This window comes from Podarcis liolepis (genome assembly GCF_965112155.1).
Source record: "Podarcis liolepis genome assembly, chromosome: 3".
In the NCBI taxonomy this organism is placed as follows: domain Eukaryota; kingdom Metazoa; phylum Chordata; class Lepidosauria; order Squamata; family Lacertidae; genus Podarcis; species Podarcis liolepis.
In genome coordinates, this window is record NC_139557.1 from 39,424,418 (window position 1) to 39,440,285 (window position 15,868).

General features: G+C 45.1%; 1 protein-coding gene across 46 annotated transcripts in view; it reads left to right on the forward strand.

Annotated features, from left to right (window-relative positions):
* The first annotated feature begins 2,722 nt into the window (after positions 1 to 2,722).
* RIMS1 (regulating synaptic membrane exocytosis 1) overlaps positions 2,723 to 15,868 on the forward strand; it is a 230,470-nt gene continuing 217,324 nt past the window's right edge. For 39 of the 46 annotated variants that reach the window (XM_083497272.1, XM_083497276.1, XM_083497316.1 and 36 more), the window contains exon 1: positions 2,723 to 3,441. In XM_083497272.1, the coding sequence (XP_083353398.1) occupies positions 3,269 to 3,441 (173 nt within the window). In that variant the 5' untranslated portion in view covers positions 2,723 to 3,268. The remainder of the gene's footprint in view (positions 3,442 to 15,868) is intronic. The other 7 variants (XM_083497275.1, XM_083497296.1, XM_083497306.1 and 4 more) reach the window with 2 other exon arrangements.

The window sequence follows — 15,868 nt, forward strand, 5'->3', positions numbered from 1 at the left end:
CCTGGCCCCAGATCATTTACGGCAGCCTTCACCAACTTGGTGCCCTCTAGAGGTGGACTACAATTCCCATCAGCGCCATTCAGCATAGCCATTCTGCCTGGAGTTCATGGGAGCTGTGGTCCAAAATATCTAGAGGGCTAATTTAGGGTCTTAATGGTAAGCACTGGCACCTCAAATTGAGCCTGGAAACAAACTGGTAGCCAACAGCATTGAAACAATTTTTGAGTTCTATGCAATACCCAGCAAATTTCTGTTAAGAGTCTGGCTAGGGCATTCTGAGCCTACTGAAGCTTCTAAGCCATCTACAAGGGTCGCATCAGTGCCACACAGAGTACATTGTTGTAGTTCTACATACTGTGTGAAATTTTTTGTGTTTGTTTTTGAGAAAAGAAGCGTTGGGAGAGGGAATTCAGAGTAACCAAGTGGTAGGAAGTAGGGCTGCTTAGCCCTTCTTCTGCTTGCAACATCTCTGTTCTAAATCACACACATAGCAGAACAGCTTCACCTCTTTGGGATTCAAGGCTTACCAAACCATTTGGAATGGGGAAGTACCGTAGCTGGTGGTGAAAAGGCTAAGCAAACCTTATACCTGTTGCTTCCCTCTTCCCAAAGCTGCTTTTATATAATAATGAAGTGTGTGAACAGGTAGGCACCACATGAAAAGCACTCCCAGGTCATGTTTGATGGCAGCAGCACCAACTTTGGCTCCAGCCTGTGGGTGCCCAGTGCATGTGCCCCACGCCGTGACATTATGGTGTCACACTGTGATGTCATGGTGGCACAGTGCAGGGAGTGTGCTCTGGCGCAGTGGTGACAACTGGACTGGGGCTTGCGCCTCTGCCATGGGGCCTTTGTTGGGGTCTGCTGTGGCTGCAAATGCACCCCAGAAGCACGTCCGCAGCCACTGTGGGCCCCAACTGAGGCCCCGTGGCAGTGACTGAGCTGGGGCCTGAGCGCTCCACTGGAGTTCCAGAGGTAAGGAGATGGTTGGCAGTGACAGGGGGCAGAGGCTGGGCAAAAATTTTGTGGGTGCCCAGGCTCCCTGGAGTGGGTGCCACTGTTTGATGGTCTATGCACCAGAAAGTCCTTGTTGACTATGCCTTCTAGATGCTGTGCAAGTGTAATATACAGTATAATGAAGTAAATTCACATGTCACGTGATTTCATACATCAAAGTGTTTTTCATGGAAGAAATGTATAAGCATCACTTGAGTATAAAATGCAAAAAGGGATTTAATATTGATACAGGGCTACAGGTGGGGATGGGTTTTTTCAAAGAAACTGGAGATATCTTGGGCAAAGAGTACATTCTAAAAGTGAATGAAATGGGGCAAGTTATCTAAATATAAAGTTGCTTGGGGGAGAAAGCTAATTTATATTCTCCCAATTTGAATCCCCCCTGCAATTCGAGTTCTGTAATTTTGCTGAATATTTACAAAATGTAATGTGTAATGTTTTTCATGACTGAGTTGTGTGGCCCCAGAACAAAGGAGACCCACTTTCTCTGCCCACACATGGTTGTAATAGTGACAGCAAATGTACAGATGAGCATATGAGGCTGATAATTGTCCAAGGCAAACAAGTCAAAGGCTAACCTAGGATTTGAACAGAAGGTGTTTTCCTCCTTTCAGATAGGATGCTTTATGCTCCAAGCCTAACCCCACTTATCTGGGAGTAAGCCCCATAGAATTCAACAGGAATTTCTTCTGAATAGACTGGGTTAATATTCTAGCTGCAACCAGCTTTTATATTCTCCCGGTCAGCAATGCGAATGCAAGTTATACACAGTGGCTCTCATTTCCAGAGGGGGATCCATCTTAGTTGATTGCAGCAAAAACAACACAGAGTTTAACACATTTATGATGTGTTAAAGCTCTCTCCAAATCATCTGCAGATAATTTCATCACATCTGATGAAATGCACTCTGTTCCCCGAACGTTTATGCCATAATAATTGTGTTCGTCTTTAAGGTGCTACAAGGCTCTTTGTCAGTATCCTTGGCTAGCATGCACATTTGATTTAAAACCGTCTCTTCATTTTTTGGCCCCACATAATCTTCACAGGCACACTGTACATAAAGGCGGTGTGCTACAGAGCTGGTGGTGGTGGGGAAACAACGCAAAACCCAAGGTTTGATCCCAGGAAGCAATTGTTCTGGATTTCAGTGGGGCCTATCCCATGTTAAGTATGCTTAGGATTGCAGCCTGAGCCCTACACACTTTACATCTACACCTGAATTCAGTGGGGCTCGCTACCAAGAAAGTGTGCAACCTGATCCTAAGCATGATCCTTCAAGCCACTCATTTCGCGGGGGGGGGGTGATGGGGATGTCGAATCAAGCATGCTTTAGGATTTAGCTTTGCTGCCTACTCCTAGTCCTGTTTTTAATCAGAAGAAGAGGGACTGTTGGATTTCAGCAGGCGGGGGGGAGGGGACCGCTTGCTCGCAGGTAAATACATCCGAGTTGGAGAATCGCAGCCTGCAAGAGCGAACAACAACAACAACAAAAACAACAACAACAAAATAGACCACCTTTGCTCCTTTAGATCTAAGTCCAGTGCTCCACCGCCTCGGTTGCAAGAAAGGTGCCCAGGAGGGGGGTGCACGCCCTGGAACGAAACGCTGCCCGTATTGTCTGTAAGAGACAGCCCTCAGCATCCCCCAGGAGTGGAGCAGTTTGGACTCCGCCTAACTGACACCGAACTCCCCTCCCTCCCACTCCGCTCCCGTGCTAGCAGCAGCAGCAGCAGTGGAGCATTTTAGCAGAGCAGCAGCAGCAGCAGCAGCAGCATCCGCCCTTCCCCTCCAGCCCTGACAGTGCACAGAGCCTGGGAGCTGTAATCCTGAGCTGGCTGGCTGGCTGGCTTTGCTGCACGGTCCTGCCTGCCTGCTCCTCGCCGCCGGAGAGGATGGGCTGCCCAGGGCTGCGGAGCACCTTCCCCAGCGCTTCCTAGGAAGGGACCAAAACAAAGGCAGCCCCTCCGTGACTAGCCAGCCCGGGCTGGGGTGGATGCGAGCGACCATGAAAGGCTGGGTCTCCTCCTCCTCCTCTCGCTCTCCTGCCGTGGCTGCCTCTGCTGCTGCTTCTCCTGCCGCCGCTTCCCGAGAGCTGCTGGCTGCTGCTGATGATCAGAGGACTCCCGTGTAAAAGGAGGAGGAGGAGGAAGAAGAGGAAGAAGAGGCGGCGGCGGCGGCGGAGGAGGAGGCGAGGCGTGCTCGGGCTGCCGCTGCCCAAAGGTGTCAAGGTGCTGGCGAGGCGAGGGGGGACATGGCTTCTTCTCCGGCTTCGCTGGGGCCCCGCGGCCCTCGCCCACCCACCGTGCCGCCTCCCATGCAGGAGCTGCCCGACCTGAGCCACCTGACGGAAGAGGAGAGGAACATTATTATGGCTGTGATGGACCGGCAGAAGGAAGAGGAAGAGAAGGAAGAGGCCATGCTCAAGTAAGCCAGAGGCCGGGCTGGCAGGCAGTCCTCCACACCCTCCCTCACGCACTCCATTCATGCACTCCCTCCTTCGCCGCGGGAGGGAGGGAGGGAGGGAAGGAAGGTGGGGGAGCTGGTGCTCCCGACAGGGCGAGGAAGGAGAGGCAGACTTTTTATGAATGGCGCAAGGAGGGAGGGAGGGAGAGGGGTGCTTTCATGCTTGCTTGTGGGTCACACTCAGGGTACCTTTCCTCCACTCCTCATAGGACTTCCTATGCTCTTGCCTTGGAAACTCTTCCTGCACCTTCTTCCATGGCCTCTCCTAAATAACTGGCGTGGAGGGGGGGGAGGCGATGCGTAAACCGGAAGGCAAAGGAAGGCGAGGTCTGTGAATGAATGGGGGGCCAAGCCATGTGTATGTGCTTCTGAAAGATAAGCTGGACGACAGGCATTCCCATTCCACCTTTAGGAAGAATTCCTCTGCGAATAATAATAATAACAACTCTGCCTATTTTGGGAGGGTCCGATGGGGTGGGGTTTCCCTAGGCAGAGTCTTCAAAAGTCCGTGCTGCCCCCACCTGGTTGAAACGGAGCCCAGCCCAGCTGCCGTGGGACTTTGTGGTGTGTGTGTGTGTGCCTTGTTGTTAACATCAACCACCTGCAGGAATTCTCCATTTGGGGTGGGTCTTTCTCTTCCCTCCTGCCTCCCTCCCTTTAAAACAATGGCAGCAACAACATTTTTCACTGGGGTGTGTTGTACCGAAACGGGGAGGAAGAGATGGCCAAGTATGTATTGGAGATACCAAGAGGCATTTTAACGTGATAAATGCAAAGAATTGCATGTCTCGCCACCTCACAAAAACGGTTGTGCATATATATATATATACCTGTTGGTGGAACTGGACAATTGACGGGCTCCATGCCCTAGATCACAAGCTGCAAAAGGGTGTGTGTCTGTGTGTGCTTGTGTGTTAATCAGAGTGTTGGTAGATGCCATATTTGGGTGTTCTCCAGTCCACCCCTTCTCCTTTCCTCAGCCTCGTTTTTTACCCCCATCTGATGCCTTACATGACTATATTTTCTATTCCTCCTGCAAATAAGTGTATTCGAGTCTAATGTGATCTCCAAATTTATATCTCCTGTATAAAAATAGATGTGTAGTTGGGCCTGTAAAGGGGGATCAGGCTTTTTCTTTATGCTCGAGGCCTGCTTTCTTTTTGGATGGAAAGGGCAGTCTAGATTGCAGAACACAACCCTTCTAGCTCATATTTAAACCCCCCTATTGGTGTTCAAAACATTCCTTTTCCTCCCGGTGGATTTTCTGCTTCCATGTGTTTATGTGGAAGATCAGGTTTAGTGGCTTTCACGGAAGGTGTGTAAGCATATGGGGAAGCTTTTCTCTTTGGGTGGAATCCCAAACAATGACTTCTGAGGTGCAAGTTCTGGTGTTTGTTCCTCTCCTCTCCCCCCTGCTAGCAGTGTCATCTATAATAGATGGGAAATATGGAATCCCTGCAGGCTCTCAACTTCTATGCTGTCTGCTGCGAGTGATGGAGCCCGGGGGGGGGGGGGGCACAGCGTCAGTCTCTCATTGTGGTGTTGCCTCTTCCTCCTCTGATCTGCACTGGGGTTTGAATTTCTGCAGTAGTGGTGGCAGTTGCCACCATCAATTGCACAAATGTACACTAAGGCCCAGTAATTGGGAACGAAATGGCTCGACTTTGCTGCTGTTTAAGGGTTATGGTGCCGTGAGAACAGAAGGCAGCTGTTTGCAACCCTTGGGGTGTGGTTGATAATCTTGGGAGAGGAGAGGAATAGGAATAGCAGAGTGCATGTCAATGTAACAGTGAAAGTATGGAAAGATAACAGGAGAGCTGAAATGTTACAGACAGATGTTTGGTCCATTCCCTTAACCCCTGCCTACTATTCACTTATAACTATTTAAACTTTCTGTTGCACCCTTTAACACAGCACCCTACATCAACAGCCCAGCCCTAAACAGTGGCTTTGCTTCCCTGTGGCATGCTTAAGGCGGCATTGTATTGAATAGATTTCTAAAGGAACGCTGCTAGTTTGTATTCTGCCTCCATTGACAAAAAAAGGTGTTATTTGTGAGCCTCATGACAGCCTTGCAATATAGGTGAGGCTGGCAGAGGGTGTGAGGCCCAAGGCCATTTAAATAAAATTCTGCACCATGCTGCTGCTGGGAGCACTGGGGCAGCCAACCTGTGCCACACCTGCCGCAAGCAGCATAGCCAGTGGGTTTTGGTGGCACACCTGGGCCAAAGCAGGTGTGAGCCTGCCTAGAGCAGAGAGATAGAACTGCCCCCTTGCCTGCTTCTCTCCTGCTGCACTGATTTCTGGCCAGGTATAGTAAAGATACATCGTCACTGAGTCATCATGGAAGAGCTTTTCAGGCACTGGAGAAGGGCTTTCCCAAGCTCCAGACTTGACTTGTGGCTTGCTTGCTTGAAAAGAAAAGAAAAGAGAAAATTTTGGCCACGGTTGCTCTCTGCTCTGCCATTTTGGCCCTCAGTATTTAAAATCTATTCCAGGAGGTTGTAGTGGGAGCCTTCCAAGCTTTCGTTGAAGGAATTTGTAGACGCCTCTGGAAAGTTAACATTTGAACACAGCTCTTTGAGGATTGCACTTTAAAGCTAGATGAGTTTACATTGCTCGATCAAGTGTTCAAAAGGGCTGTGGTACCGAAAGTAACTTCTTTCCGTTAGGCTTGTGCACCCACACATTTTGTTCAAAGCCACCTGAGTAATAATAAAGGTGCTGCTGCGTCAGGTATGGGAAAGTAGGCTTTCGGTTGGGCGTTGCCTACTGGAATCAAGAGCAATTCAGGAGAAGCTTGGCACATGGCAAAGTGGATAATGTGCTTTGTGCAGTAGGAAAGAGGGAGAACTTAGAATAGTATGCAAATAGGGCTGACAGCTTCTTACTAGCCCTGTTCCTTTAGCTTCAGGTCGATAAAAGTCCACCTACAAGGTGGTTTTTGTGTGGCATGGCCTGCCCCAAACGTGAGGTTATGGTAGGGATGAGGAACCTGGCACCCTGTGGATGCTGTTGGATTCCAACTCCCACCAGCCTCAGCTAGCCAGGGAGATGATGGGAGCCATAGTTCAACAATATCTGGAGGGCCACAAAGTTCTTGTTGAAGAAGTACTACATTACATTATGTTATATTGTAGGAAGCATTCCCTTGTGGTCCTTCAAGGAATAATGACCCTTGGAGAACAATAATTTTGAGGGAAAGAATGTTTTACTTGAACTTTCATGGGCAGTCCCTTCTTTTTGTGGGAAAGAGGCTTGGGGAAATTACTATTCTTGGCAGCGTTGGGAAATAGCCAGGTGCGTTTCTCGACTGCTGTGGGTCCAGTTGCTACCACGTGAAGGTCTCTGGGTACCAGGTTGGCAACTGGGGAAAGCAAAATGTCACTTAGAGAAGGATCTGAAATATTTTCCTTGAAGCTTGAATTTGTTTTATTTTGGATTGTTTTATTTGACAATTTTATGTGTTGTAAACCTCTTTGAGATTTGTTTAAAATATAAAGCAGTATAGAAATGATGATGATAATGATAAATCTCATTGCGGTGGGGGGAAACAGTTTAAGGTGCCATTTGGCGATTAGATTATACATCTGAGTTTCTAATGCTGCTTTTTGTCACTGAGGTCAATGCTTTGTCAAGAAGCAAGTAAAACAATAAACGTAGCTGTCTCGGCCCATAAGAAACTGTTTCAATGGTTTTTATATACGAAGTTTGTTTTATGTATCTTGTTGACGTTTTTAATGGTTAAAACACTTCAAGTTGTTTCGTAGGAAGTGGTTCATGAATGGAATGCAAATAAATAAATATATAAATAAAGCAGCACAAATGAGGGGTGCAGGCTTTGGAATTATCCAGAACTCTTCATCAGGCCATGGGAAGCAAAGTAGGAGGGGAGAGACCGTGGCTGGCTGTAGCACCATGAGTCTACATTTGGTAAGAGTCTGCAGGCAAAATGTGGGAGGAGGTAGCAGACATTCAAGTGGGGCTTTTTTGCAGAACAATGAGACCTGCGGGTATAGGGCGGTATATAAATTCAATAATAATAATAATAATAATAATAATAATAATAATAATAATAATAATGATGTGATGATGATGATGAATGTATGCTGCTGCTTCCTGCATTGTGCTTTAAGACTCTTACTAGATGTACTCATGGTGCTACCACCAACCAGTTTTTCTCTTTCTCTTCCCCTGTACCTGCCCTTCCTGGTTTGCATGCAATCTATCCTGATGAAGAGCTCTGGGAAACTTGAAAAATTTCACACCAGTTTGTGATAACAAAACTAAAACAGGTCGCCAGGCTAAAGATGAAAAACCACTGATTGAGGCTGCAACCCTATGCCCAGTTTTGGGGGACCAAGTCCCATTGAACTTAGTGGAACTTAAGTTTTGAGTGGAGACATGTTAGATGGTGCTGTGAGCCAGTCTTCCAGTGAGTCAAAAGCCAGTAACAATGCACTCTTGCATTCACTTGTTGGCACCTCTTAGAATGCCCAAAGCTGCTGCTGTTCTGGATTACAAAAATAAAAATGTGTTTAATGTAATCCTCCATGATGCCACATTTGTCCTCATAGCTAGCTAAATTGGAAGTGTTGGTCTGGCTTACTCATGCTGACTTAGGTGGTTTCCCTGGCCTTTGTGATGCTCTCCGGCCATATATCCTACGTGGCCTTTCCACAGACTCACCCAAATCATATATTTTAGCGAAGGTGCGATTCTCCTGCAAGTAACTGTGTCAGTGGCGTAATGCAATATCCTGCCTGCCTGCCCTTAATAGAGAAGGAGTGGCTACGCTTTTGTCTCCCTTAACAATTGTCTAGATATTTATTTCTGTGCAGGTGGCTATACTGCTCCTAAAGAATTAAACAAAACTAAGTGAAACTGAAATAGCACAGGCATGGGAGTGTTGTGTCACTCACCAGTAATTTAGGCTGCAATGCTAATTCCATTTATCTAGGAGTAAGCCCCCATTGAATTCAGCAGGTCTTAACTTCTGCACAGACAGGTTGTGCTTCTAGTCATAGAGAATACTGTATCAAGTTGTTTCCAGAGACACCTAGGCAACCACATCTAGTGCACCAGTGCCAACAGCAATAAAAGCACCTTTGGGGGGGAAACATTATAGTATTTTGTACCTGGGAAAAACGAATTTCAAAATGCGTTGGCCCTCCAATTAAGATGGCACCTTAAGAGGAGGCAGCAGGTTGTGTGCAGCAAATAAGGATAGAAATGCAGTAGGAGAAACAAATGAAATAAACTGAAAAATGTAGAGAGCTTTGCTGGCTTATTGTTAGCAGAGAAAAATCCAAACAGGGTAGCAACTTATTACATATTAATTAATATGCACCAACGTGCATTAATTATTATTAATTTAATTTAACAATTTATATACAACGTAATTACAACTGTCTGAAAGCAGTGAACTCAATAAATACAATAGAGATACATTTTTTAAAAAAAAGTCTCCAGTAGGCACTGGAAGTTCAATATTTGTTCATTTCATAAAACTTATACACTACTTGATTGTTTTTGGGGGTCTATCTGATCTGAGCTGCAAGAAAGTTCTACAACGCTGGCTTGGCTCCTGATGGAGGCATGTATACATAATATATACATAATTTTATTTGTATGCTGCCTTTCCACAATTCAAACCATGCTCAAGGTGGCTTACGACATGAAAAAAATACTTAATGTGCTTTGTAGATTGACCATATATTCAAACCTTCCCCTACTTGTGGACCTCCAGAGGTCTTTGACTTTGACTTCCAGTGGTCAGGGATGATGGGAGTGGTTGTCCAAAATGCCTGGAGGTCACCAGGAGAAGGCTGATCTAGTTATTCTATATTGCATGTTGGCCCACTTCCCTCCAAGAGAAACCAAAACCTCAGGGGGAAAACAGAAAAGTGTGTGTGTGTGTGTGTGTGTGTATCTTCAAGGATTTCCAGTGTTTTTTCAGCCAATGGACACATTTGGATTTTTGAGTGCTGTGGGCAGACACCACCCGCTCCCCTCAAGAGATAGAAAGGAAGAGAGAGTGCTTGCACACACATCAGTTCCCCAGGAGATCTGGGTAGAATTCAGATATTAACCTGAGCCTTGAAAATAATGTAAGAGGCGAAAGGGAAAGTGGGTTAAAGCATCACTCTTCCAACTTCCTCTTTCACCTCTTTCAAAAGAGAAAAAGGTAACAACTCAGCACCTACAAAGAACTTGGTGCTCTGGCCATTGTCTCAGCACGGGTCCCTACTCAGAAGCAGAAAGGAAGGAAGGAATTCCAGATGACAACTACTGTTGGTGTAGCCAAGCAAGCAGCCCCATCCTTGTATTGTGGTGTCTTCTTGTGCCGTAGCATCAAAAAACGGGCTAGTAAAAGCTGCATTTTCCTTTGGTGCTGGTTGTCGTCTTAGCAAGGGGATCTCAAATGATGCTGCCGATCTCCACTGAGATATCTGACCTCACAATATGGCTTAAAGATATTCAGAGGCAGTGGGTATATTTATTTTCTGCTGTTAAGTACAAAGCCTACACCAGGAAAATCTGTAAACGCGGCTGTTTTCAGTAGCGCTCAGCGCTCCCTTCAGTTCCTTCCAAGTGAAGTCAGTTGGCGTTTTTACCAAAGGCTGCACTGGGAGCAAAGTTAGGTCAATGCTAAGTGCTCTGGAAAACCCCATCCATTACATTTGGGGACGGTGACTCTAAGGCACTTTTATAACTTGTGATGTTAATTCTTAGTGACTGTAGATGAAGCAATCCTGCATATAAGGGATAAGGGCAAAAATGGTTGATGTATTATGTTTTGAAGATACCCCTGAATCTTTTGAAATTATTTGCCAAGGTAAATACAGATTAGGATTATAACTATATGAAAAGTTGTTTATATTGTATACTGCTAGAGATTTTAAAATATTAAGTGGGCTATAAATGTTAAATAAATAAATGGAAATGAAAAACATGCAAGCACACAAATGATATAGAAGCCAAATGCAAAGGGTAAAGCACAGATGTTAGCTTTTTCTAATCTATGATTTCAGCCAACATATCTTCTTTTCCCTTCATATTATCCCTAATGTATACTCGGAGGAGTATATCACTAGTAAGCCTAATCTTACAGTCTACTTCAGTAAATGTAATCTGCCACTGCATAAACTCATTTTAATATTGTGTTTTTTAAATTGCTGTAACCTGCCCTGGTACCTTATGGTGAAGGATAGGTAAGAAATGGAACCACCATAATCTCCCTATGGATAACAGATAGCATTATTTTATTACACATTAATCTTTGTAGTGGCAATTTACTGTAATGGATCATTTCTGTGTGGATTGATCAACGTGTAATGTGTGTTGTGGCGTTCTGTATATGATGCATATAATCACGTTCAGTAATTCAGGACCTAGAAAGATGTTGAATAGATAAAGACACGAGTGAGAGGATGCTGTAGGAGAGAGTTTCAACCAGCGTATATCCCCCTTTATTGTTAAAGATCATAGGTCATAGCTGTGACTTTATTTGTTTGTTTTATTTATTGCCCTTTACAATATTAAAACACAATAATAAAAATAGTTTAAAAAACAAATAACCCTTAAAATCACAAAATAAGGTGGGTCCTAAAAATATATTCAAGTGTCAAATGCCAACGTAAAAAGGCACATTTTCAGCGCTGTGGGGTAGGAGCACCACAACTTAGGAGCTACACCCGCTCAGCAGAGCCTCTGAGAGGTTGAGCAGACCCAGCACCTCAGCTCTGCTTTCCTTGTACACTTTGCATGCTGATTGCTGCATCTGGGCTTGACGAGGCATGAGACCCTCACCTGTACTCTAGCTGAGGACTCATAGACCTCCTCCCAGAGCTAGTGAGCCCCACCTGGCCAGCTAGGGAGCTGGGCGGTGAGCTCTTGCCTGCATCAGCCTCCTAGAGCATCCCTCCTGCTGCTCCCTAGGCCTCAGAGCCCTCTGTGTTCATGGGGACAGGGGTCGCTGTGGTGATGGATCCTGCTGCTCTGGTTCCTGTGCACTGACCTCTATCCCCTTGCCGTCCTCCATCACCCTGTGAATACTTCCTTCCCCAACCCCAGCTTGCCCCAGTGTGTCCCAATCCCTGCTACACCCCTCGCTGGGATCATCTTCCTCCTCCCCATAGTTCTGCCAGTTCATGACACTCCATCATGTCGCCCCTTACATGCATTATTTTCTAAACTAAAAAGCCTCAAATTTTGCACCCTTTTCTCATAGGGGAGTTGCTGCAAACCCTTGTCATTTGGGTTGCCCTTTTGTAAACCTTTGCCAAACTCTGCAATATCCTTTTTGAGGTGAGGCAATCAGAATTGTACAGTTTTCCAAGTGTGGTCGTACCATAGATTTATATGGCATTATGAAATTGACAAGTTTATTTTCAATCCCTGATGATTCCTAACATGGAATTCACCCTTTTCACAGTCACTGCACACTGATTTCCCAACCAGTTACTAATTGATGGCAGGACCTCGCCTTTTCTTCCATAACTGCTAAGCTCACTCAGGAGTCTTTGCTGAGAGACTCTGTCAACAGCTTTTTGAAAGTCAAAATACCCAGTGTCTATTGGATAAGCACCAGTAGTGTTTGCACTTGTAGGCAGGCATCATGAAAAGGACAAGAGAAAATGGCTTAAAGAGAAGCAAATTGCATTTTTAAAAAAGACTATTTAAGCTGAAAAGCAGCTTGCCTTTTCAGCAGTGGAAACCAAGGGAAGAGAATTAAGTTTCAGAGTGGGACACATGTGACTGAAGAAGTCATTGCTCCTTCTACCAGCTGGAGCCTCATATTTTCTCCTTTGACAGGGTTTGGATTTCCCAATCCCAGGTGGTGGTCTTTCCCAGCCCTGTTATGAGTTCTTTTTCATGGGAGATGTTAGACATTGAACATATAAGATGTTCTAGACTTTAAGTGTGTTCTCTGCCATTGCATCATGGTCTCTTTCCAGTCTTTGAGTGAGGGGCCAGAAAGTTTCCTGCTGAATGTTTGCAGGACCAGCGTCACCCTGCAGTTTAAAGGTTTATAGCAGTCAGGATCCGAGCACCGAAAAACCCAACCTATCTTAGTGGACCATGATGGCTGAAGGGTTGTTGTTGTTTTTGGTCTTTTTAAAAGACAGCTGTAGGACAATATGAACAACACACAGGTATGACACAGTGACTTGAACCTCCAGGAGCCCTGTGCTATGCACACAAGGACTTTGCAGATGAATGGGTCCTTTGGAAGCAGCTGCAGTTTGAGGTCCACATAGGTCTGATCAGTGAGGAGAACGAAACTCGTATTTTTGTCTCCTTTGAGACAGCCCGCTCTCGGTCAGTGAGTGCAATGAGCTGAAGATGCTACCCACAGTAGACCGGAAGCCGAAGACCTCTGTGTCAACTATTTCAATTCTGATGACAACTTCAGAGGCCTGCAGTTCCCTAAAGTACCATGAAACAGTGGAACTAAATAAATTCTATACAAGGCATTGGCTACAATATATATTACTACAGTGGTTCCCAACTTTAACGAGGACCCCCTTTTTCACACCAAAGAATTTCATGGACACCCACACCCCCATGCTTATTGTTGTAATTTTAGGCTCCATTAATTGAGAAAATGCATACCAACCACACACTATTATGAACCTAGTAATGGTTTTAAATGGCTTTGCTTTTTATCAATCATAACAACCACCTACATATGTTTGAAAAACAGTACAGTACATATACATCCTATTGAAAAATAGCAGTGCATATATGTTTGAGACATAATTTATTTTAGTCAGCTTTCAGTGAGAAGATACTGTTTCATCACATGTGTTAGAATAATATTTAACTGTCAGTATGCAGTTGGAGTTGGGGCGGCCTAAGGTAGCAAAATGTCTTGGGCCAGCCCTACAACCAGAAGTAGAGTTTTATGGAAAATTACTGTGCTCAGACTTCTTTAATTCTGTGTATATTCCATATACCTGGCTCTGGTTGGTAAATCCTGGGGCTCTAGTAAAAAGTAGTAGTAGTATATTTGACAAATCTAAGGTCATCACTTAACCCTTGCACAGCTTATTTTAGAAATTAAACTTGTATGAGGTAATGAGGAAAGACAGGAGCTCTGTATGCCTTTTGCATGAGTATTTCCGCAGTATATGTCCCCCCCCCCCCCGGCTATCACTCTTTTGTTCCTAGGGGGCTGCATTGTGCAAAATATACATCTTGGTAGATAAGAGAAGTGACCTGGAGTTTGTGTGTGTGTGAAATTTGTGCATAGGGTTAGCTCATAACTCCAGAAAGTGTCAATCTCTATTGATTGTGCTTGTTGTTGGGGAGGAACAGGGTCAAATGACAGAATGTGAACCACTGAGGTTTCACTAAGGGCTCATTCATACCCCTTTTTAAAAGCATGTTCTCTCCCACCTTGGCCTCATACAGTTACAATGACTAAGCCTTCGTGCAAGATTTGATGAAACTGAATGCTCTGATCCTAAGCCTTGCTGCAACAGCACAGCACACTTAGGAGGGGATATATTTAGAAGTGTGCTTGCACAATGTCACAAGCTGTGATGTTATTTCGCAAGCAGAGATGCCAACACAAGTAACAGAGCATATTAGGTCATTCTTGATTGTAGATTTATTTGTTCCTTTAAAAATACCCTGATTACAGAAATATTCATACTTGAAACCTGCACGGCATTTCAGCATCCGTGATTAGTAGTCAGATGCCTCACCCACTGGAAGGTTCTCTTTTGAATATTGGCTATTCAAATCATCATCGTCGTCATCATCTCGTTTATATGGCATGTTTGTACATTTCATTGCTTTGTCTTGTGTGGGAAATAAGGCAGCTGAGGTTGGCCTTGTTCAAAACAGAGGATTCTGGAGAGCTCGGCCATATTGTGTCCTGGACTGGTTGGATGCAGAGGCATAGTGGGAGGAACCAGCTGGGGAACAGCCAAGGGAAGAAGGCTCTGAGCTGAGGAAGTGGTGGTAGGACAACGATGAGTAGTCAGAAGGAGAAGACTGGGAAGAGGTAACAGGGCTTAGTGAGCTGGGCGAGTCAGTGGCAGAGAGAGGTCCAGAAACAGAAACAGAGGCAGAAGCTGAAGCTGAAGCAGGCCAGTGGGAAGAGGGAGGCCAAGAGGCAGAGGTGAGTCAGGCTGGTGAAGAGTCATAGGTGTCTCCTCCTGCTGCTCCCCCCCCCCAAGTGACTCGCAGGACCAGAAGAGGCTGAAACAGGCAGAACAGTGACAGGCTGCGTGCAGGCACAGTCTCTGATTGCTTGGGGAAAGCTCTAGAGAAGAGGGGACTTAGTCGATCATGGGGAGGTGGGGACTTTCAGTCTCGGCAACTGATTCATGGGGCCAGACCTACCGGGATGAGCTGCTGTGCTCACTAAGTTCTGTGAAGGTGGTGTTTCTGCTAATAAAGAATTAACTCCAACTCTAGTGTGATTTACTTCCGGCCAACTCTTGGTCATATTAATACTCTAATGATTTCAGTGGAACTACAATGATATGAAATAAGAAATAACCAGGGAGCTACGTGGCACTGAGTTGAAAGCAGTCCTTCAGAGTGAGAGAAATCTCAGAAAAATGCAAGGGGCAGCTAATAATTCTAACCCAAACAATGCTGGGGAGATGTTATGAGTGCTGCCCCTTTCTCAGGAGCAAAATGGGTGTTCAGCACCACTTTTTCTCTTTGAATGGTTCAGTTCACTTTGATAATGATTCAGTTTCTGACATAATATGGGGCTGGGGGGGGGGGAGCCTGCATAGGACACGCAGGTGGCCCTAGTTGATGTAAGCCCAGCCATTCACCCTATAAAAAGGAATCTGCAGAATTCTGGCTGTTGCTTCTTTTTTTGAGATGCTTTAGGTCTTTCTGCTCTATTTCTCATAGTCTTACTAAATGTGGAGAAAATATTCCTGGTATCCAAATTAAAAATGCATAGTTTGGGGGCTATGTGGAGTTGTTTATAGTCCCTATTTGGTTATTTAATTCTAAACCGCTAACCTTGCCTTTCTGTAATTTACCCAGCATCAGTGAAAATGCTTGCTACAGCTTTCAGGAATACATTGAAAGTGTTAGTTTTCTGTCCTTTTGAAGTCCAGAGCAACTATGAGAGTAATTTCTGGCTATTTATATGGGCTGCAGGTGCACCTGTGATATGTTGCTAATAATTTAAGACTTGAGTGCCATGAAAAGTTCCAGTTTCGGCTTGTGTTCCTGATTTATTGGAACCTTAGAGGTTGTAGTAACTCATTTTTCATTTGAAAACAGCTGTTTTATCAGCAATCGGCACTTAGGAAGGAGGAAGTATTACTTGATCAACAGCATTCCATGATTTATGTTGAATCTATTCGTTTTTCATTTGTCCAGAGAAAGGTCATCGTTGTACTAC